A 22,239-nucleotide genomic window follows, 5' to 3' on the forward strand; every position below is an offset into this window, starting at 1 on the left:
GAGCCATCCTCTTTGAAACCCCCTTTCAGGTAGTTGAAAGCAGCTATCAAATCCCCCCTCATTCTTCTCTTCTGCAGACTAAACAATCCCAGCTCCCTCAGCCTCTCCTCATAAGTCATGTGCTCTAGACCCCTAATCATTTTTGTTGCCCTTCGCTGTACTCTTTCCAATTTATCCACATCCTTCTTGTAGTGTGGGGCCCAAAACTGGACACAGTACTCCAGATGAGGCCTCACCAGTGTCGAATAGAGGGGAACGATCACGTCCCTCGATCTGCTCGCTATGCCCCTACTTATACATCCCAAAATGCCATTGGCCTTCTTGGCAACAAGGGCACACTGCTGACTCATATCCAGCTTCTCGTCCACTGTCACCCCTAGGTCCTTTTCCGCAGAACTGCTGCCGAGCCATTCGGTCCCTAGTCTGTAGCGGTGCATTGGATTCTTCCATCCTAAGTGCAGGACCCTGCACTTATCCTTATTGAACCTCATTAGATTTCTTTTGGCCCAATCTTCCAATTTGTCTAGGTCCTTCTGTATCCTATCCCTCCCCTCCAGCGTATCTACCACTCCTCCCAGTTTAGTATCATCCGCAAATTTGCTGAGAGTGCAATCCACACCATCCTCCAGATCATTTATGAAGATATTGAACAAAACGGGCCCCAGGACCGACCCCTGGGGCACTCCACTTGACACCGGCTGCCAACTAGACATGGAGCCATTGATCACTACCCGTTGAGCCCGACAATCTAGCCAGCTTTCTACCCACCTTATAGTGCATTCATCCAGCCCATACTTCCTTAACTTGCTGACAAGAATGCTGTGGGAGACTGTGTCAAAAGCTTTGCTAAAGTCAAGAAACAATACATCCACTGCTTTCCCTTCATCCACAGAACCAGTAATCTCATCATAAAAGGCGATTAGATTAGTCAGGCATGACCTTCCCTTGGTGAATCCATGCTGACTGTTCCTGATCACTTTCCTCTCCTCTAAGTGCTTCAGGATTGATTCTTTGAGGACCTGCTCCATGATTTTTCCAGGGACTGAGGTGAGGCTGACCGGCCTGTAGTTCCCAGGATCCTCCTTCTTCCCTTTTTTAAAGATGGGCACTACATTAGCCTTTTTCCAGTCATCCGGGACTTCCCCCGTTCGCCACGAGTTTTCAAAGATAATGGCCAAGGGCTCTGCAATCACAGCCGCCAATTCCCTCAGCACTCTCGGATGCAATTCGTCCGGCCCCATGGACTTGTGCACGTCCCCCTTTTCTAAATAGTCCCTAACCACCTCTATCTCTACAGAGGGCTGGCCATCTCTTCCCCATTTTGTGATGCCCAGCACAGCAGTCTGGGAGCTGACCTTGTTAGTGAAAACAGAGGCAAAAAAAGCATTGAGTACATTAGCTTTTTCCACATCCTCTGTCACTAGCTTGCCTCCCTCATTCAGTAAGGGGCCCACACTTTCCTTGGCTTTCTTCTTGTTGCTAACATACCTGAAGAAACCCTTCTTGTTACTCTTGACATCTCTTGCTAGCTGCAGCTCCAGGTGCGATTTGGCCCTCCTGATATCTTTCCTACATGCCCGAGCAATATTTTTATACTCTTCCCTGGTCATATGTCCAACCTTCCACTTCTTGTAAGCTTCTTTTTTATGTTTAAGATCCGCTAGGATTTCACCATTAAGCCAAGCTGGTCGCCTGCCATATTTACTATTCTTTCGACTCATCGGGATGGTTTGTCCCTGTAACCTCAACAGGGATTCCTTGAAATACAGCCAGCTCTCCTGGACTCCCTTCCCTTTCATGTTAGTCCCCCAGGGGATCCTGGCCATCTGTTCCCTGAGGGAGTCAAAGTCTGCTTTCCTGAAGTCCAGGGTCCGTATCCTGCTGCTTACCTTTCTTCCCTGCGTCAGGATCCTGAACTCAACCAACTCATGGTCACTGCCTCCCAGATTCCCATCCACTTTTGCTTCCCCCACTAATTCTACCCGGTTTGTGAGCAGCAGGTCAAGAAAAGCGCTCCCCCTAGTTGGCTCCCCTAGCACTTGCACCAGGAAATTGTCCCCTACGCTTTCCAAAAACTTCCTGGATTGTCTATGCACCGCTGTATTGCTCTCCCAGCAGATATCAGGAAAATTAAAGTCACCCATGAGAATCAGGGCATGCGATCTAGTAGCTTCCGTGAGTTGCCGGAAGAAAGCCTCATCCACCTCATCCCCCTGGTCCGGTGGTCTATAGCAGACTCCCACCATGACATCACTCTTGTTGCACACACTTCTAAACTTAATCCAGAGACACTCAGGTTTTTCCACAGTTTCGTACCGGAGCTCTGAGCAGTCATACTGCTCCCTTACATACAGTGCTACTCCCCCACCTTTTCTGCCCTGCCTGTCCTTCCTGAACAGTTTATAACCATCCATGACTGTACTCCAGTCATGTGAGTTATCCCACCAAGTCTCTGTTATTCCAATCACGTCATAATTCCTTGACATCACCAGGACCTCCAGTTCTCCCTGCTTGTTTCCAAGGCTTTGTGCATTTGTATATAAGCACTTGAGATAACCTGTTGATCGCCCCTCATTCCCAGTATGAGGCAGGAGCCCTCCCCTCACAGACATTCCTGCCTGTGCTTCCTCCCGGTATCCCGCTTTCCCACTTACCTCAGGGCTTTGGTCTCCTTCCCCCGGTGAACCTAGTTTAAAGCCCTCCTCACTAGGTTAGCCAGCCTGCTGGCAAAGATGTTCTTCCCTCTCTTCGTAAGATGGAGCCCGTCTCTGCCCAGCACTCCTCCTTCATGGAACACCATCCCATGGTCAAAGAATCCAAAGCCTTCTCTCCGACACCACCTGCGTAGCCATTCGTTGACCTCCACGATTCGACGGTCCCTACCCAGGCCTTTTCCTTCCACGGGGAGGATGGACGAGAACACCACTTGCGCCTCCAACTCCTTTATCCTTCTTCCCAGAGCCACGTAGTCCGCAGTGATCCGCTCAAGGTCATTCTTGGCAGTATCATTGGTGCCCACGTGGAGAAGCAGGAAGGGGTAGCGATCCGAGGGCTTGATGAGTCTCGGCAGTCTCTCCGTCACATCACGAATCTTAGCCCCTGGCAAGCAGCAGACTTCTCGGTTTTCCCGGTCAGGGCGGCAGATAGATGACTCAGTCCCCCGGAGGAGAGAGTCCCCGACCACCACCACCCGCCTTCTCCTCTTGGGAGTGGTGGTCGTGGAACCCCCAACCTCAGGACATCGCATCTCATGCCTCCCAACCAGCGGAGTCTCCTTCTGCTTTCTCCCCCCAGACCTATCATCTGGTCCACTCTCTGCAATGGTACCTGTGGAGAGAACATGAAAGCGGTTAGTTACCTGTGTCTGTGTTACTGGAACCCGGACATTCCGCTTACCTCTTCTGGAGGTCACATGTTGCCAAGCTTCTTCACTGGCCTCTTGGCTCCTCTGTGCAACCTGCTCTATATCTTTAGAGCTTTGTGCCCCTAGAAGCCTATCCTGAGTTTGGTCCAGAAAATCCTCAGTCTCTTGTATACAACGCAGGGTCGTTACCTGTTGCTCCAGACCTTCAATCTTCTCTTCCAATATGGAGACCAGCTTGCACTTTGTACAGACAAAGTCGCTTCTGTCCTGTGGAAGAAAGACAAACATGGCACATCCAGTGCAGGTCACAACAGCTGAACCCCCCCTTCCATATCACCTACCTACTATGAGCTTCCTCAGAGACGTTGGCAAGATGTAAGCCTCACTGGGCTCACTCCAGGCGAACTCCCAGGCAAACTCCTGCTGTGAGCTGCTCTGTTGTCCCCGCTGCTCAGCTGGTTCGCGAGGCTCTGGCTATTTTTAAACAGCCAGGCTTCCCTGACGCAAACACACAGACACCCTAATGCCCGCCCCCTGCAGGCTAGCAGCCAATCAGACACTCACTCAGGCTCTCTCCCTGCCCTCCCAGCAAACACACGCTCGGATACTTCCTCAGCAAGCAAACACACACACTCGGATACTTACCAGTCCCAGGCAAACTCCTGCTGTGAGCTGCTCTGCTGTCCCCGCTGCTCAGCTGGTTCGCTGCCACTCAGCTGGTTCGCGAGGCTCTGGCTATTTTTAAACAGCCAGGCTTCCCTGACGCAAACACACAGACACCCTAATGCCCGCCCCCTGCAGGCTAGCAGCCAATCAGACACTCACTCAGGCTCTCTCCCTGCCCTCCCAGCAAACACACGCTCGGATACTTCCTCAGCAAGCAAACACACACACTCGGATACTTACCAGTCCCAGGCAAACTCCTGCTGTGAGCTGCTCTGCTGTCCCCGCTGCTCAGCTGGTTCGCTGCCACTCAGCTGGTTCGCGAGGCTCTGGCTATTTTTAAACAGCCAGGCTTCCCTGACGCAAACACACAGACACCCTAATGCCCGCCCCCTGCAGGCTAGCAGCCAATCAGACACTCACTCAGGCTCTCTCCCTGCCCTCCCAGCAAACACACGCTCGGATACTTCCTCAGCAAGCAAACACACACACTCGGATACTTACCAGTCCCAGGCAAACTCCTGCTGTGAGCTGCTCTGCTGTCCCCGCTGCTCAGCTGGTTCGCTGCCGCTCAGCTGGTTCGCGAGGCTCTGGCTATTTTTAAACAGCCAGGCTTCCCTGACGCAAACACACAGACACCCTAATGCCCGCCCCCTGCAGGCTAGCAGCCAATCAGACACTCACTCAGGCTCTCTCCCTGCCCTCCCAGCAAACACACGCTCGGATACTTCCTCAGCAAGCAAACACGCACACTCGGATACTTACCAGTCCCAGGCAAACTCCTGCTGTGAGCTTCTCTGCTGTCCCCGCTGCTCCTTAAAGGGTTAAGAAGCTAAGATAACCTTGCTGGCACCTGACCAAAATGACCAATGAGGAGACAAGATACTTTAAAATCTGGAGTGGGGGGAAACAAAGGGTCTGTCTGTCTGTGTGATGCTTTTGCTGGGAACAGAAAAGGAATGGAGTTTTAGAATTTAGTAAGTAATCTAGCTAGATATGCGTTAGATTTCTGTTTTGTTTAAATGGGCTGGTAAATAAGTTGTGCTGAATGGGATGTATATTCCTGTTTTTGTATCTTTTTGTAACTTAAGGTTTTGCCTAGAGGGATTCTCTATGTTTTGAATCTAATTACCCTGTAAGGTATTCACCATCCTGATTACAGAGGTGATTTTTACCTTTTCTTTAATTAAAATTCTTCTGTTAAGAACCTGATTGCTTTTTCATTGTTCTTAAGATTCAAGGGTTTGGGTCTGTGTTCACCTATACAGATTGGTGAGGATTTTTTATCAAGCCTTCCCCAGGAAAGGAGGTGTAGGGCTTGGGGGGATATTTTGGGGGGAAAGACGTTTCCAAGTGGGCTCTTTCCCTGTTCTTTGTGTAACACTTTGGTGGTGGCAGCATAAGGTCCAAGGACAAAAGGTAAAAGTTTGTACCTTGGGGAAGTTTTAACCTAAGCTGGTAAAAATAAGCTTAGGGGGTCTTTCATGCAGGTCCCCATATCTGTACCCTAGAGTCAGAGTAGGGAAGGAACCTTGACAGTGCACCATTTCCTTTTATTATGATTATTTTTATTTATTGAGAGACCTGTAAAGAGAATTCTTGGTGCTTGGTAAGTGAACTCTTTGAAACGGTACTTATCCTATGCCTCAACTGATTCTATGCAATAGTTCATTGTCTCAGAAGTTAAATTTTAGATGAGACTTAAAACAGTAAGCCTGATGGCTTGACAGAAGATGACAAAATCTTGTCATATTTGCTAAAATAGGTGCGTTAGCCTGGGTGTCCTGATTAAACTATAATGCGAATAATTCTAGTTATATTTACTACTGCTATTTGCAGTGGTGTTGTACCCATATTGATCCTAGGATATGGGAAAGACAAGGTGGGTGAGGGTAATATCTTCAATTGGACCAACTTCTTTTGGTGGAAGAGACAAGCTTTGAAGCTTCACAGAGCTCTTCTTCGGGTCTGGAAAAGGTAACCAGAGTGTCCCAGCTATATACAGGGTGGGACAGATTGTTAAACATAAGGGGCTAACACATGTCGGAGAGAAGGCTTTGGATTCTTTGACCATGGGATGGTGTTCCATGAAGGAGGAGTGCTGGGCAGAGACGGGCTCCATCTTACGAAGAGAGGGAAGAACATCTTTGCCAGCAGGCTGGCTAACCTAGTGAGGAGGGCTTTAAACTAGGTTCACCGGGGGAAGGAGACCAAAGCCCTGAGGTAAGTGGGAAAGCGGGATACCGGGAGGAAGCACAGGCAGGAAGGTCTGTGAGGGGAGGGCTCCTGCCTCATACTGGGAATGAGGGGCGATCAACAGGTTATCTCAAGTGCTTATATACAAATGCACAAAGCCTTGGAAACAAGCAGGGAGAACTGGAGGTCCTGGTGATGTCAAGGAATTATGACGTGATTGGAATAACAGAGACTTGGTGGGATAACTCACATGACTGGAGTACAGTCATGGATGGTTATAAACTGTTCAGGAAGGACAGGCAGGGCAGAAAAGGTGGGGGAGTAGCACTGTATGTAAGGGAGCAGTATGACTGCTCAGAGCTCCGGTACGAAACTGTGGAAAAACCTGAGTGTCTCTGGATTAAGTTTAGAAGTGTGTGCAACAAGAGTGATGTCATGGTGGGAGTCTGCTATAGACCACCGGACCAGGGGGATGAGGTGGATGAGGCTTTCTTCCGGCAACTCACGGAAGCTACTAGATCGCATGCCCTGATTCTCATGGGTGACTTTAATTTTCCTGATATCTGCTGGGAGAGCAATACAGCGGTGCATAGACAATCCAGGAAGTTTTTGGAAAGCGTAGGGGACAATTTCCTGGTGCAAGTGCTAGGGGAGCCAACTAGGGGGAGCGCTTTTCTTGACCTGCTGCTCACAAACCGGGTAGAATTAGTGGGGGAAGCAAAAGTGGATGGGAATCTGGGAGGCAGTGACCATGAGTTGGTTGAGTTCAGGATCCTGACGCAGGGAAGAAAGGTAAGCAGCAGGATACGGACCCTGGACTTCAGGAAAGCAGACTTTGACTCCCTCAGGGAACAGATGGCCAGGATCCCCTGGGGGACTAACATGAAAGGGAAGGGAGTCCAGGAGAGCTGGCTGTATTTCAAGGAATCCCTGTTGAGGTTACAGGGACAAACCATCCCGATGAGTCGAAAGAATAGTAAATATGGCAGGCGACCAGCTTGGCTTAATGGTGAAATCCTAGCGGATCTTAAACATAAAAAAGAAGCTTACAAGAAGTGGAAGGTTGGACATATGACCAGGGAAGAGTATAAAAATATTGCTCGGGCATGTAGGAAAGATATCAGGAGGGCCAAATCGCACCTGGAGCTGCAGCTAGCAAGAGATGTCAAGAGTAACAAGAAGGGTTTCTTCAGGTATGTTGGCAACAAGAAGAAAGCCAAGGAAAGTGTGGGCCCCTTACTGAATGAGGGAGGCAAGCTAGTGACAGAGGATGTGGAAAAAGCTAATGTACTCAATGCTTTTTTTGCCTCTGTTTTCACTAACAAGGTCAGCTCCCAGACTGCTGTGCTGGGCAACACAAAATGGGGAAGAGATGGCCAGCCCTCTGTAGAGATAGAGGTGGTTAGGGACTATTTAGAAAAGCTGGACGTGCACAAGTCCATGGGGCCGGACGAATTGCATCCGAGAGTGCTGAAGGAATTGGCGGCTGTGATTGCAGAGCCCTTGGCCATTATCTTTGAAAACTCGTGGCGAACGGGGGAAGTCCCGGATGACTGGAAAAAGGCTAATGTAGTGCCCATCTTTAAAAAAGGGAAGAAGGAGGATCCTGGGAACTACAGGCCGGTCAGCCTCACCTCAGTCCCTGGAAAAATCATGGAGCAGGTCCTCAAAGAATCAATCCTGAAGCACTTAGAGGAGAGGAAAGTGATCAGGAACAGTCAGCATGGATTCACCAAGGGAAGGTCATGCCTGACTAATCTAATCGCCTTTTATGATGAGATTACTGGTTCTGTGGATGAAGGGAAAGCAGTGGATGTATTGTTTCTTGACTTTAGCAAAGCTTTTGACACGGTCTCCCACAGCATTCTTGTCAGCAAGTTAAGGAAGTATGGGCTGGATGAATGCACTATAAGGTGGGTAGAAAGCTGGCTAGATTGTCGGGCTCAACGGGTAGTGATCAATGGCTCCATGTCTAGTTGGCAGCCGGTGTCAAGTGGAGTGCCCCAGGGGTCGGTCCTGGGGCCCGTTTTGTTCAATATCTTCATAAATGATCTGGAGGATGGTGTGGATTGCACTCTCAGCAAATTTGCGGATGATACCAAACTGGGAGGAGTGGTAGATACGCTGGAGGGGAGGGATAGGATACAGAAGGACCTAGACAAATTGGAGGATTGGGCCAAAAGAAATCTAATGAGGTTCAATAAGGATAAATGCAGGGTCCTGCACTTAGGATGGAAGAATCCAATGCACCGCTACAGACTAGGGACCGAATGGCTCGGCAGCAGTTCTGCGGAAAAGGACCTAGGGGTGACAGTGGACGAGAAGCTGGATATGAGTCAGCAGTGTGCCCTTGTTGCCAAGAAGGCCAATGGCATTTTGGGTTGTATAAGTAGGGGCATAGCGAGCAGATCGAGGGACGTGATCGTTCCCCTCTATTCGACACTGGTGAGGCCTCATCTGGAGTACTGTGTCCAGTTTTGGGCCCCACACTACAGGAAGGATGTGGATAAATTGGAAAGAGTACAACGAAGGGCAACGAAAATGATTAGGGGTCTAGAGCACATGACTTATGAGGAGAGGCTGAGGGAGCTGGGATTGTTTAGTCTGCAGAAGAGAAGAATGAGGGGGGATTTGATAGCTGCTTTCAACTACCTGAAAGGGGGTTTCAAAGAGGATGGCTCTAGACTGTTCTCAATGGTAGCAGATGACAGAACGAGGAGTAATGGTCTCAAGTTGCAATGGGGGAGGTTTAGATTGGATATTAGGAAAAACTTTTTCACTAAGAGGGTGGTGAAACACTGGAATGCGTTACCTAGGGAGGTGGTAGAATCTCCTTCCTTAGAGGTTTTTAAGGTCAGGCTTGACAAAGCCCTAGCTGGGATGATTTAACTGGGACTTGGTCCTGCTTTGAGCAGGGGGTTGGACTAGATGACCTTCTGGGGTCCCTTCCAACCCTGATATTCTATGATTCTATGATTCTATGATTCTATGTGGCAGGAGACCACTTAAAATGAAGTGAGCAATTAATACCTCTGCAGTCAGTGTCTTTTTTGAGGTCATGATTTGCAATGTTTAACGGAGTGATTCATTTACGTTCCGAGGCTCGTCTTTTGCAGGGGTTGTCCGGATTTGCTTTGAGCATCAAAACTGAGAGGGCAGATATGTAGTGATTGCTTTATGAAAAGTATTCACTAATGGGTGATGGGGTGTTTTTGTCTTTTATCATTATTCTGTGTGAGTTCATTTGAGAGTGGAATAATTGTCTGATTTCACCCACATAGTAGTTGTTGGGGCATTTGATGCCCTGGATGAGTTGTGCCACATGTTGCGATAGGCATTAGTAGGACCCATGGATCTTGAAAGGTCTTGTGAGGGATATTGATTAGGGTAGCAGTGGAGAAATGTCAACACATTTTGCATCTATTGTTCTGGTAGTGTCTGGTGCTGCTTTGAGTGTGTGTCCTGGTCCCTGGGGAGCTTGCTTCTGATGATGAGTGTAGTGAGGTTGGGGGGTTGTTTGAAAGCTAACAGAGGTGGTTCATGAAAGATTTCTTTCAGGATGTGGTCCATATCAATTATGGGCTTTAATTTTTTGTTGTTACCCCATATGGGTTCCAGTGTGGGATGGTAGGGGACAACTAGGGTTATGCAGTTGGTTGGGTTTTTTCCCAAGTTGTATTGAAGCAGGTTCTCTCGGGGCATTTGGGTGGTCTATTCCATGATGAAATCTACTTCTCTGGTGGAGTGTCCTTTTATGGTGAAAGTGGTTTTAAGAGTATTAAGCTGTTTATTCCAGGCTTTTTCCTGGGAGCATATCCTGTGTCATCTGAGTGCCTGGCTGTAGATTACAGATTTCTTGGTGTGTCAGGGGTTGTTACTGGATCTGTGGAGGTAAGTGTAGAGATCCATGGGTTTCTTGTATGTAGTTGTCTGTAGGACACTGTTGAAGCTCATAGTGGCAGCCAGGAAGTCGGTGGTGTGTGTGTGTGTGTGTGTGTTCTAGAGAGAATTTGATGGATGGGTCGGTGGTGGTTGAAGTTGTGGTGGAAATCTATGAGGGAGTTTAGGTCACCTGTCCAGAAAATGTATCTCAGGCATATCATGGGTTTTGTGTGTATTTTTCCAGAAATTCTTCCTCGAGATAGCCCATGAAGAGGTTGGCATATTGGAGAGCCACCCTAGTGTACCGATGGCTGTTCCCATAGTTTGAACAAAGTTTGTTATTTTAAATGTAAAATTGTTGTAGGTGGGGATGAAATGGAAGTATATGGTGATGTGTTTGGGATGGATATATGAGTGTTGTCTATTGCCTTGTAGATATTTGAGGCAATGCTGTCATGGTGAGGGATGCTGGTATATAGGGAGGTGTCATCCATGATGGCAAGGATGGTGTTCTGCGGGAGATGGTTAATGTTGTGGAGTTTCTGGAGATAGTAAGTTGTGTCGTGGAGGAAACTGGCCCTTTGTGTGCGAGTGGTTTGAGGATGGTTTCTGAGCGTCCTAATATTACTTCAGAAAGAGTGCCATGAACAGACATGATGGGTTTGCCTGGGTTCTCTTGTTTGTGTATCTTGGGAAGCATGTAGAAGGTCCCTGGGTTGGGTTTTTGGGGGATGAGGTTGTAGAGCTTCTCTTGAAGTTTTGGGAAGGATTTTGATAATATCCTTAAATTCCTGGGTGAATTGTGGTATGAGGTGGTCTGAGTTCTTTATAGTACATGGTATCTGACAGTTGTCAGTTGACCTCATTGATGTCATCATAATTGAAGACTACAATGGGTTCCCCCTTTTGTGTGCTGTTTGATCATTATCTGATGTCTGGATTTCAGGGACGGTATTGCTGTCCCATCTGCAGTGGAGAGATTGTGGTGGATGTGATGTTCTGTTAAGGATTTCACAGTCGATTTTTCAGCCCTAAGCAATTGATGTAATGATCAGCTGTGTAGTTTTGTCCAGTAGGGGTGTCCAGTGAGATTATTCATTCTTTCTTCTGATTGTTGGTGGGCATCTGGTAGTTGTGGGTGGTGGTATCTTTTTGTTGTGGAAGAATTCTTCTAATTCTCCAAATTCATTACGGTATCAGGTTCTGTGGCTCATTACAGCAATTTGTAACCCACTAACCCTCCTTTGTCTTATGACTGCAGTGGTGTCAATTGCCCACTTTATTTGAAGTGGTCTCCTGCAATATGTTTTAACTCCTTGTGCTTAACAATCTGACCCATCTTGTATTTAGCTGTAACACTCTAGTTACTATTTCCAGATCTGAAGAAGAGCTCTGTAAAGCTTGAAAACTTGTCTCTTCCACCAAATGAAGCCGCCCCAATAAAGGATATTACCCTCACCTGTCTTGTTTCTCTCATTTACTATTATTGTAATTTGTGCCATGCCCAAAGGTATGGTGGAGCCTCATAAAAGGGAGAGTTCTCTTTCCTGAAGGACTTACAATCTAGATACATGAGTTAGGGGGAGAAAAACAGGTTGGGTTGGACAGACGCATTAAAAAGGTGAAGTAATGACTCAATGAAACACAGTTACATCAAGAAAAGGAGTACTTGTGGCACCTTAGAGACTAACAAATTTATTAGAGCATAAGCTTTCGTGAGCTACAGCTCACTTCATCGGATGCATTTGAAGTGAGCCGTAGCTCACGAAAGCTTATGCTCTAATAAATTTGTTAGTCTCTAAGGTGCCACAAGTACTCCTTTTCTTTTTGCGAATACAGACTAACACGGCTGCTACTCTGAAACAGTTACATCAGAGTTTTTGCTACATTCCAGCCTTAATGGTGGCTGAATTTCACTGGTGGCCCATTTCATTCAGTCCATAAAAAGCATCTTCGTATCTTTCTGGATGGAAGATGCTACGTGAGTGCAAGGTATTGTTAATATTACTATCATCTAGTTGTTTGGATCTGGAGATGTTTTGCAAATTAACTTGTGGCTGTTCTTAAAGATTCTTTACCACATTAGGTAATGTCATACATCGTCTAAATGTTCACTATAAAAAGTCAAATAGAATAAAACAGCAATCCCATTCCACAGTTCAATATTTTAGATGGATGCAATGGGTGCAAGAAATTATTTTAACCATTTCTTTAAGCAATTTCTGTTTAAAGTATGTACATTTATTTATTTATTGTGATATGATGGATTGAATTAGTTTTTTTGCCTCTTAATTTGTAGCTGTAAACAGTTTATGTGCTGTGTGGCCCAGCAATCGGCTGAAAAAATAGATAGATTTCGTGCTCATGCAGGATCTGTGTTCCTCACTCTTCTGTACTTTGACAACCCTCCGATTCCATACATACCCCACCGGGAAGAATTGGAGAGGATATTTCCAAGGTAATCTAGATCTTTATCACCTTCTAATTTATTAAGGAGGGCTTGTGGGTTGGATCCTGTCTGTGAAAATCCTTCCTGGTCTACATCAATGTAATGAATAAATCAGTGTGTAAAAATGCCCAAGGAAACTAGGATTTCTTTCTAGGGGCAATTCCATTGGAGGAGGTGCTCTATGCCAATGGAAATTTAAAATGTATATAGCAAAACTTACTTAATTTAAAAAGAAAAGCAGTACTTGTGGCACCTTAGAGACTAACAAATTTATTAGAGCATAAGCTTTCGTGAGCTAGAGCTCACTTCATCGGATGCATGCATCGTGAGCTGTAGCTCACGAAAGCTTATGCTCTAATAAATTTGTTAGTCTCTAAGGTGCCACAAGTACTGCTTTTCTTTTTGCGAATACAGACTAACACGGCTGCTACTCTGAAACCTTACTTAATTTAGCTACTGTATGCAAATGCACAATGAGATTTTATAGAGTATTTAAGGAGGAGTTGGAAATTGTGGCATGTGGCTGAATATATGGTAAGGATTGAAAGAATGTATAAAAATTATGAAATATAGACACAATAAAATAAAATGGGCATTTAACTCAAAAAGTGTTAGTTTTGTCATATGATTGAATTTGTTGCACCCTTAATGATATTGCAGTGATTGAAGTTCTTCTTTTAATGCTGGTCCCTATGGGCATTCACTGTGGATGTGAATGAAGCCAGAAGATGTTTTTCTGTAGTAATGTCCATTGGTCTGTATCTGCACCCTCTGCCTTCCTTATGCTGTGAAGTGAGGGCATCAGGGGAGACAAAGACACTCCAGTTCCTTTCTATTGCTCATGGTTTGACACCGATACCTCCAGTGTCTCTGGCTTCTGTTAGTTTTTCTACCTGAATTTCATGTATGTAATTTTTTTTTCTTGGTTAGCTGTTGGTGTTAGGTAGTTTTCTTTATTGGTTGGGGGAGGGGGATTCCACCTTTCTGTTACCCTCAGTACCAAATGAGACTTCACACCCAGGTGCAGGTGTGTCTAGAGCTCACGGAGAACATGTGCCAACACTGACCATACCAAGAGCGGTGAACACTCCAAAACCATCTATGCAAGGGGCAGGACCAATCCTTGCACCATCTAAGGACAGAAATAACTGTTCAGCTTCTGCAGCAGCAGTACTGCATTGCAAGAAGACTGCCGGACCCAAGCCTGCAACGGCAGATCTACCTACATTACAAGCCCCTCTCCCTCTCCGCCTGTTAAGTCTCGATATTCCCTGCTTGAGGACTTGGCAATCTACATGGATCCAGAATTGTTGAGCCTTTCAGATCCAGTTTTGTCCAGGGATACCTGTACACGGATGTCACGTCACTCACCAGCCCCAAGTTGTGGAGTAGAGGTGCTGACATTGATATGCCACTTGCCAGTTTCTTCCTCTAGTCCGAGTGTTATAAGATGAGTAGTACCACTGGCTCCATCAGTAGACTCAAGTGATTCTTATTCCTCCGATGATCACAATTGGCAATACAAGCAGCTCCCCTGACAGGGCTTTCAGAGCCTTCCAGGTCCCATCTCATCCCTGTGGAGCACATTAGCCTAGGGACCAATGGTACCCCATGGGTCTGTCCGCCATACCCATACAATCCTACCCACTGGCCATATGGAATCTCTGGGACCCTTACAGTAGGCCCCTTGATGATGAGGACCCTGGACAATAAAACGGATAGAGGTCCCCTACCAGGGATGAGCCTAAGCGAATCTCCTCCTGCAGAGTACCTCAAGGAATCATAGACTTTAAGGTCAGAAGGGACCATTATGATAGTCTAGTCTGACCTCCAGCACAACGCAGGCCACAGAATCTCACCCACCCACTCCTGTAACAAACCCCTGACCTATGTCTGAGCTACTGAAGTCCTCAAATTGTGGTTTAAAGACTTCAAGGTGCAGAGAATCCTCCAGCAAGTGACCCGTGCCCACGCTGCAGAGGAAGGTGAAAAACCCCCAGAGCCTCTGCCAATCTGCTCTGGAGGAAAATTCCTTCCCAACCCCAAATATGGCAATCAGCTAAACCCTGAGCATGTAGGCAAGACTCACCAGCCAGACACCCAGGAAAGAATTCTCTGTAGTAACTCAGATCCCACCCTGTCTAGCGTCCCATCACAGGCCATTGGGCATATTTACTGCTAATAGTCAAAGATCAATGAAATGCCAAAATTAGGCTATGCCATCATACCATCCCCTCCATAAACATATCAAGCTTAGTCTTGAAGCCAGATATGTCTTTTTGTCTCCACTGCTCCCCTTGGAAGACTATTCCAGAACTTCACTCCTCTGATGGTTAGAAACCTTCATCTAATTTCAAGTCTAAACTTTCTGGTGGCCAGTTTATATCCATTTGTTCTTGGGTCCACATTGGTACTGAGCTTAAATAATTGCTCTCCCTCCCTGGTATTTAGCCCTCTGATATATTTATAGAGAGCAATCATATCTCCCCTCAGTCTTCTTTTGGTTAGGCTAAACAAGCCAAGCTCTTTGAGTCATCTTTCATAAGACAGGTTTTCCATTCCTCGGATCATCCTAGTAGCCCTTCTCTGTACCTGTTTCAGTTTGAATTCATCCTTCTTAAATCTGGGAGACCAGAACAGCATACAATATTCCAGAGGAAATCTCACCAGTGCCTTGTATAACGGTACTAACACCTCCTTATCTCTACTGGAAATACCTCTCCTAATGCATCCCAAGACCACGTTAGCTTTTTTCATGGCCATATCACGTTGGCAGCTCATAGTCATCCTTTGATCAACCAATAATCTGAGGTCCTTCTCCTCCTCTGTTACTTCCAAGTGATACGTCCCCAGTTTATAACAAAAATTCTTGTTACTAATCCCTAAATGCATGACCTTGCACTTTTCACTTTTAAATTTCATCCTATTACTATTACTCCAATTTACAAGGTCATCCAGATCCTCCTGTATCATATCCCGGTGCTTCTCTGTATTGGCAATACCTCCCAGTTTCGTGTCATCCGCAAACTTTATTAGCACATTCCCACTTTTTGTGCCAGGGTCAGTAATAAAAAGATTAAATAAGATTGGTCCCAAAACTGATCCCTGAGGAACCTCCACTAGTAACCTCCTTCCAGCCTGACAGTTCACCTTGCAGTATGACCCGTTGTAGTCTCCCCTTTAACCAGTTCCTTATCCACCTTTCAATTTTCATATTGATCCCCATCTTTTCTAATTTAACTAATAATTCCCCATGTGGAACCATATCAAATGCCATTACTGAAATTGAGGTAAATTAGATCCACTGCATTTCCTTTATCTAAAAAATCTGTTACCTTCTCAAAGAAGGAGATCAGGTTGGCTTTGGTACGATCTACCTTTTGTAAAACCATGTTGTATTTTGGGTTAGGGTTAGGAAGTAGAACAGCCAATCCACCAGCAGCTCTTTCTCCCTCCTCTCTAGATGAGCAAATGACGCTGGCCTCATCCTCACCACCAGATGATTACAGGCACTATTGGGACCTCTTAAGGAGGAAACCTTCGAGATCCCACTGTAGGACATTCAAGATTCATAGATACTAAGGTCAGAAGGGACCGTTCTGATCATCTAGTCCGACCTCCTGCACAACGCAGGCCACAGAATCTCGCCCACCCACTCCTGTGAAAAAACCTCACCTATGTCTGAGCTATTGAAGTCCTCAAATCATGGTTTAAAGACTTAAAGGAGCAGAGAAGCCTCCCTCAAGTGACCCATTCCCCATGCTACAGAGGAAGGCGAAAAACCTCCAGGGCCTCTTCCAATCTGCCCTGGAGGAAAATTCCTTCCCGACCCCAAATATGGTGATCAGCTAAATCCTGAGCATATGGGCAAGATTCACCAGCAGGATACTACAGAAAATTCTTTCCTGGGTAACTCAGATCCCACCCATCTAATATCCCATCTCAGGGGATTAGGCCTATTTACCCTGAATATTTAAAGATCAGTTAATTACCAAAATCCCATTATCCCATCATACCATCTCCTCCATCAACTTATCGAGTAGAATCTTAAAGCCAGATAGATCTTTTGCCCCCACTGCTTCCCTTGGAAGGCTATTCCAAAACTTCCCTCCTCTGATGGTTAGAAACCTTCGTCTAATTTCAAGTCTAAACTTCCTGGTGGCCAGTTTATACCCATTTGTTCTTGTGTCCACATTGGTGCTGAGCTTAAATAATACCTCTCCCTCTCCTGTATTTATCCCTCTGATATATTTATAGAGAGCAATCATATTTCCCCTTAACCTTCTTTTAGTTAGGCTAAACAAGCCAAGCTCCTTGAGTCTCCTTTCATAAGACAAGTTTTCCATTCCTCGGATCATCCTAGTAGCCCTTCTCTGTACCTGTTCCAGTTTGAATTCATCCTTTTTAAACATGGGAGACCAGAACTGCACACAGTATTCCAGGTAAGGTCTCACCAGTGCCTTGTATAATGGTACTAAAACCTCCTTATCCCTACTGGAAATACCTCTCCTGATGGATCCCAAAACCGCATTAGCTTTTTTCACAGCCATATCACATTGGCAGCTCATAGTCATTCTATGATCAACCAATACTCCAAGATCCTTCTCCTCTTCCATTACTTCCTTTTTTAGACAAAGGAAATGCAGTGGATCTAATTTACCTAGATTTCAGTAAGGCATTTGATACCATGCCACGTGGGGAATCATTAGTTAAATTGGAAAAGATGGGGATCAATATGAACATCGAAAGGTGGATAAGGAATTGGTTAAAGGGGAGACTACGACGGGTCCTACTGAAAGGGATGCTACACATAAGCTTCTGGACATCCTTCAGACTACAGGCCCTCCCTATTAATGAGGCCATACTGGACCCTGCTAAGGTGGTTTGCACACCCTAGCTAGATTTGACCTCATCCTGAAAATGGCAGAAAGGAAGTATTTTGTTCCATCCAATGGTGGGGAATATTAATTTTCCCATTGTAATCTGAACTTTCTCGTGGCCCAGGTTGTCACAGAACGTAACAGACTGTGCCATTTAGCTCCACTTTTTTGGACAAGGATACCAAGAGGCTAGATCTCTTTGGCAGAAAGAACTTCCTGTCTGCTAGCCTCCTTTTCCGTGTAGTGAATTACTAGGCATTAATGTCCAAGTATGACTTTACTACTTACAATAAACTGTCATAATTCGCTAACAAACTGCCACAGGTGTTTAGATCCCAGGCCATCCTTGATGAAAGGAAACTAGTTACCAAAGCGTCACTCAGTGCAGTGGATACAGCTCATGCTCCATGATGATTTTAGTTATCATGAGCAGACTTCCTGGTTGCAATCCTCAGGGTCCCCCAGAGAGGTCTAGGCAACAGTGGAAAACTCCCCTTCAAGGGTAAAAATCTGTGAGAACTGGTGAATTACTCCATTGCCTTAAGGACTGTCCATGGCATGCTCAGCTCTTTGGGAATATATTCCTCTGCATCCCGGAGGAAATATTCTAGGCCATATTCTCATAGAAACCATCCTGCCTCTCAGCCCTTCTATCATCAAAGGGTCTTTGAACCACGTAAGACATTCCAAAGGATGCCACGCAGAGCCAGAATTACTCTACCACCATCCTCCTTTCACTCCCAGCCTCCCATCAAGAAGTCAACCTTTCTCCACTCAACCATTCACTGCACCTTTCGGTGGCCATCTGGGCTGTTTCCTTCTGATGTGGCAGCATAACACATTGGCAAACAGGATCTGGAGACCATCTGTAGAATTCCTTTCTGCCCCTTCTCCAAAACCCCTCTTCAGGCACCCTTTTCATGAGACATTTCTCAAACAAGAGGGGGACTTCCTCATTCACCTAAGGGTGATATAGTCTGTATCTCCTCAACACTGGGACGAGAGCTTTTACTCCAGATATTTCCTGGTTCCCAAAAAAAAAGGGCTGGAAACCTATCCTGGACCTCAGATGGCTGAATGTCTTCATATGTCATTTAAGATTCAGGATAACTATCTTGGCCTCAGTCATCTCCCTAAATGAAGGCAACTGCTTTTCAGCCCTTGATTTGAAGGATGCCTACTTCCATATAGACATTAATTTAGCACACTGGTGATTCCTGTGCTTTATGGTGGGCCTGGAACACTATCAATACAGGGGTCTTCCTTTTGGCCTCCTGACAGTGTTTACAAAGGTACTCTCTCCTGTAGCATCCAGTGTTCATCAACAAGGCAGTCTGATATTCCCTTACCTCAACTATTGGCTGCTCTGATTGAGAAATGATTGAAAAATTGGTTCAAGCTTCATCCTTGGATGTGTCCTTTGGTTTAGTGATCCTGTGATTGGTGGTGCAGCATATATCCTCGCACCCTCCTTAATGAGTATTGCTTGGGGATCACCCACAGTGAATATCTGTAGGAACCAGCACTTGAAGAAATGAAGGTTACTTACCTTACAGTAATGAGTTCTTGAGATGTGTAGTCCTTATGGGTATTCCACGACCCACACTCCTTCCTCTCTGCTCAGATCATGCTTGATTTGTGGTAGGGCAGGAACTGGAGAGTCCCTTGGGCTGCTGGTATAGGGCGAAGGCTTGGACCAGTGAACACCGCTCCTGAAAAATCGTCTGGTCTCAGGCACGTGGAGCAGATGTGCACCCACAGTGAATACCCATAGGGATCACACATCTCAAAGAACACGAATTACCATGAGGTAAGTACTCTTCATTTTTCATTGCACTTTTCCCATATCCTGAAATAACAATGATTAAGGTGATTTATACACTTCTGAGTGTATTTCTTCCATTACATATGCTTTCTCATAGTGGGGATGTATTCCAGGATTCTATACAGAGAGATATTAAGATATAAACACACGATAATTTTTTTTTCCTCTGGACAGGTCAGAGGCTGTAACTTTAAACTGGAATGCCCCCTCACAAGCCTTCCCTCGAATCACACAGCTTTTGGGTTTGCCAACATATCAGTATTATGTACTGCTGGGTCTCACGGTGTCTGTCGGTGGATTAACAGAGACAACGGTAAGATATCAGGGCACAGGCTGTTTATTTGCTACAGGTTGTTTATATCCCCTATAACTACATGCTGATTAAAATCCATACTTTGTTTCAGTGAACATTGTAGTACTTTTATTGGTGAATTCCAATCACAAGCTTTTAAAAGTTGTCTGGGAAGCATATTCACTTTATTAATAAATATGTTCTTGGTCCATTGAGCGTGCAGGAGATAAGGAGTGAGGACAGCTGTCACTCACTCCTTCGTTTTGCAGAAACTAGGAATGTCACCCAGGTAGGTAGTGCAGTCAGACCTAAAGGAGATTACATAGTATTGTCCATCTCTATCTGACCAACGGCATTGAAGAGCACTGGAGGAAGTCCTCTTCTGCTCTTTGTGGCTGGGATGATAGTCTCCATTGAAATCAATGCTAAAACTGCCATTGATTTCAAAGGGGCCGAGATACACTCTTAATGACACTGAGATGACAGTATGGTTGGTGTCTTTGATGGATGTCTCTCAAAAGCAGAAACAATCTCTGGGATTTCTTTAAAAAGCATATTCTAGATACAATGACCAGGAAAAAAAACATTGACTATCTAGTCTGAGCCTCTTTTTTTGCATTCCCTACATCATTCACATAGACAGTAAATTTATCTTTGCTTTTGGTAGTCTATTCCTCTGCCACTATCGTTCTGTTAACAATATTATTCTATCCTAAATTTACTCTTCAGGCTATTACTACTTGCCTTATCTTCCAAATTCTTAATGAAAAGGCATAGGTGTGGCTGAAACACGTATTTTTTTAGGGCATGTGTAATTATGGTTTTATTATTTTCCAATTTTATTTTAGCACAGCTTGTGCTTTCGAGGGGTTCTCCATGTCATGTTATGGGGTGCAACCCAGACCAGTGAGAAGATGTTGCTGCTTGTTCTGTAACCCTGAGTACTTTAAAATGCTCTGCTCCTGTAACTCTCTGTCTGGACACTCACAGGCATCATACAAGCATGCACTGAGACTGTATGTGTTAAGCAGCCCTGGTTCAGCTGGTCTGACTCCAGCAGCCTGCTTGTTACACCAGAGCCACATACTCTGGTCACCACCAGCCCTGGTTATTCCTGGCCATGGTGACTCCAACACTTTCCCCAGTATCCTGAAATGTCTGCCCTGAAATGTCCAGCCCTTTCCTGGAACATCCAGAGAAGTAAGAAAGCCTGTTGCTCCTTTAAAGAGATAAAAGCGCAGCTGCTTATTGCTTAGCTGGAGTTAACCATCACTCCAGTTCAAACACAGCACTGGGTTGGTTTAGATTAATAGTAAAACAAATGTATTGACAAACAGAGAGAGGTTTTAACTGAGTTCAAGTATAAGGGATAGAATCAGAAATGGTTACAAACAAATAAAAGTGAAAACACAAACAAAATTTATCTAGCAAGATTTTCAAGATGTTTTTTCTCTCACCCACCAGCTTTTTACTGGCTGGCCTGACTAGGACCTGTTCACAGAGGTCAAATCACTTGGTTTCTTTGTGTCCTTAAGGTGTAGGATAATTTAGGTGTTTGTTCCCCCTCTCTTTATAGTTCAATGAACCTTTGAGTTGTATTCTCTGGAGGGTACCTCTATATAAAGTGAATTATTTTCTGCTTAGTAAAAGAGCCATGAGGTCTGGAAGATAAGGATCCATGCTGGTTTGTCCTCTAATGGTGGTTGCTACTATGAAAATTATCTCTTCCTACTTCAACCTCCAATATGAATGAATAGCCAATTGAATTTGGGGGACATCTTGTTTGAGGTGTCGGCATCTTTCCATTGTCTGAAGAAAACCTATTTATCAAATCCCCCTGACATATTTGGTTGAAACACTTTTTTTTGTCAGACTTTAAAGCATAATACTAGTGATTTATCCATAATTTTACACACAGCATTGTTATGTATATTTTATGATGATGATATTGACCAGTGTGGTGGTTGTCAAATGATACCTCACAAGGCATATTTTATACAAAAATCATTGCAATAGTGTATAGGGTGTGACTGCAGGGGTGCCTAGGGTCATGCTCCATGCTTTTCACCTGCTCAGAGCCTAGTCTCCAGTTGATCTCTTTATCTGAAGCCTTTCCTATGGGATTATGTCCAAGAGCCCAGGCTTCAAACTGTGTCGTACCTGTCACAAGACCTTCCCTCTCAGCAATGCGCATTGTAGCTGCCCTGGAGAGACTCATGTCCTCTTCAAGTGCTAGGTTTGCCCCAGATTCAAAAGCACACCCAGAAAACTGAGAGGACACACTGAAACTACTGCTTTATGGAGTGCTTTCTGAGATCTCCCTCCTCCCACCCCATTATATCAGCCTCAGGCATGCAGTCTGCTCCAGTGACTGCACACAATTTGGCTCTGGTAAGCAAAGACCCTGGGACCCTACAGAATCTTCAAGACTAAAGAAAAGAGACTTCATTCTCCTGAAAGAGAGACCAAAAGAAGGGGAAAGTCACCTTCTTGACTTTGGAACAAGGACACCTTGCACCCTGATATGTGTACTACTGAGGCTTGGTACCTCTTGTACCACCTAAAACGACCTCTAGCATATCACATATGAGAAGCCTCACAGCAAGCAATCTTGAGCAGCATCAGTGGTGGTACTGGAATTGGTACCTTCTAAGCACAAGGATTTCTCGAAGATCAAAGTAATGATCC

At 45.4% G+C, this 22,239-nt stretch overlaps 1 protein-coding gene across 6 annotated transcripts in view; it reads left to right on the forward strand.

Annotated features, from left to right (window-relative positions):
• Nucleotides 1-22,239, forward strand: part of TBCD (tubulin folding cofactor D) — a 292,421-nt gene that overhangs the window by 223,748 nt on the left and 46,434 nt on the right. For all 6 annotated transcript variants that reach the window (XR_006275752.1, XM_038372287.2, XM_043497516.1 and 3 more), the window contains exons 32-33: nt 12,405-12,563; nt 19,434-19,572. Coding sequence is in view for 5 of the 6 variants with exons in the window: in XM_038372287.2 (XP_038228215.1) it covers nt 12,405-12,563; nt 19,434-19,572 (298 nt within the window). In the remaining variant the exon portion in view is untranslated. The remainder of the gene's footprint in view (nt 1-12,404; nt 12,564-19,433; nt 19,573-22,239) is intronic.

This window comes from Dermochelys coriacea, chromosome 14 (genome assembly GCF_009764565.3).
Source record: "Dermochelys coriacea isolate rDerCor1 chromosome 14, rDerCor1.pri.v4, whole genome shotgun sequence".
In the NCBI taxonomy this organism is placed as follows: domain Eukaryota; kingdom Metazoa; phylum Chordata; order Testudines; family Dermochelyidae; genus Dermochelys; species Dermochelys coriacea.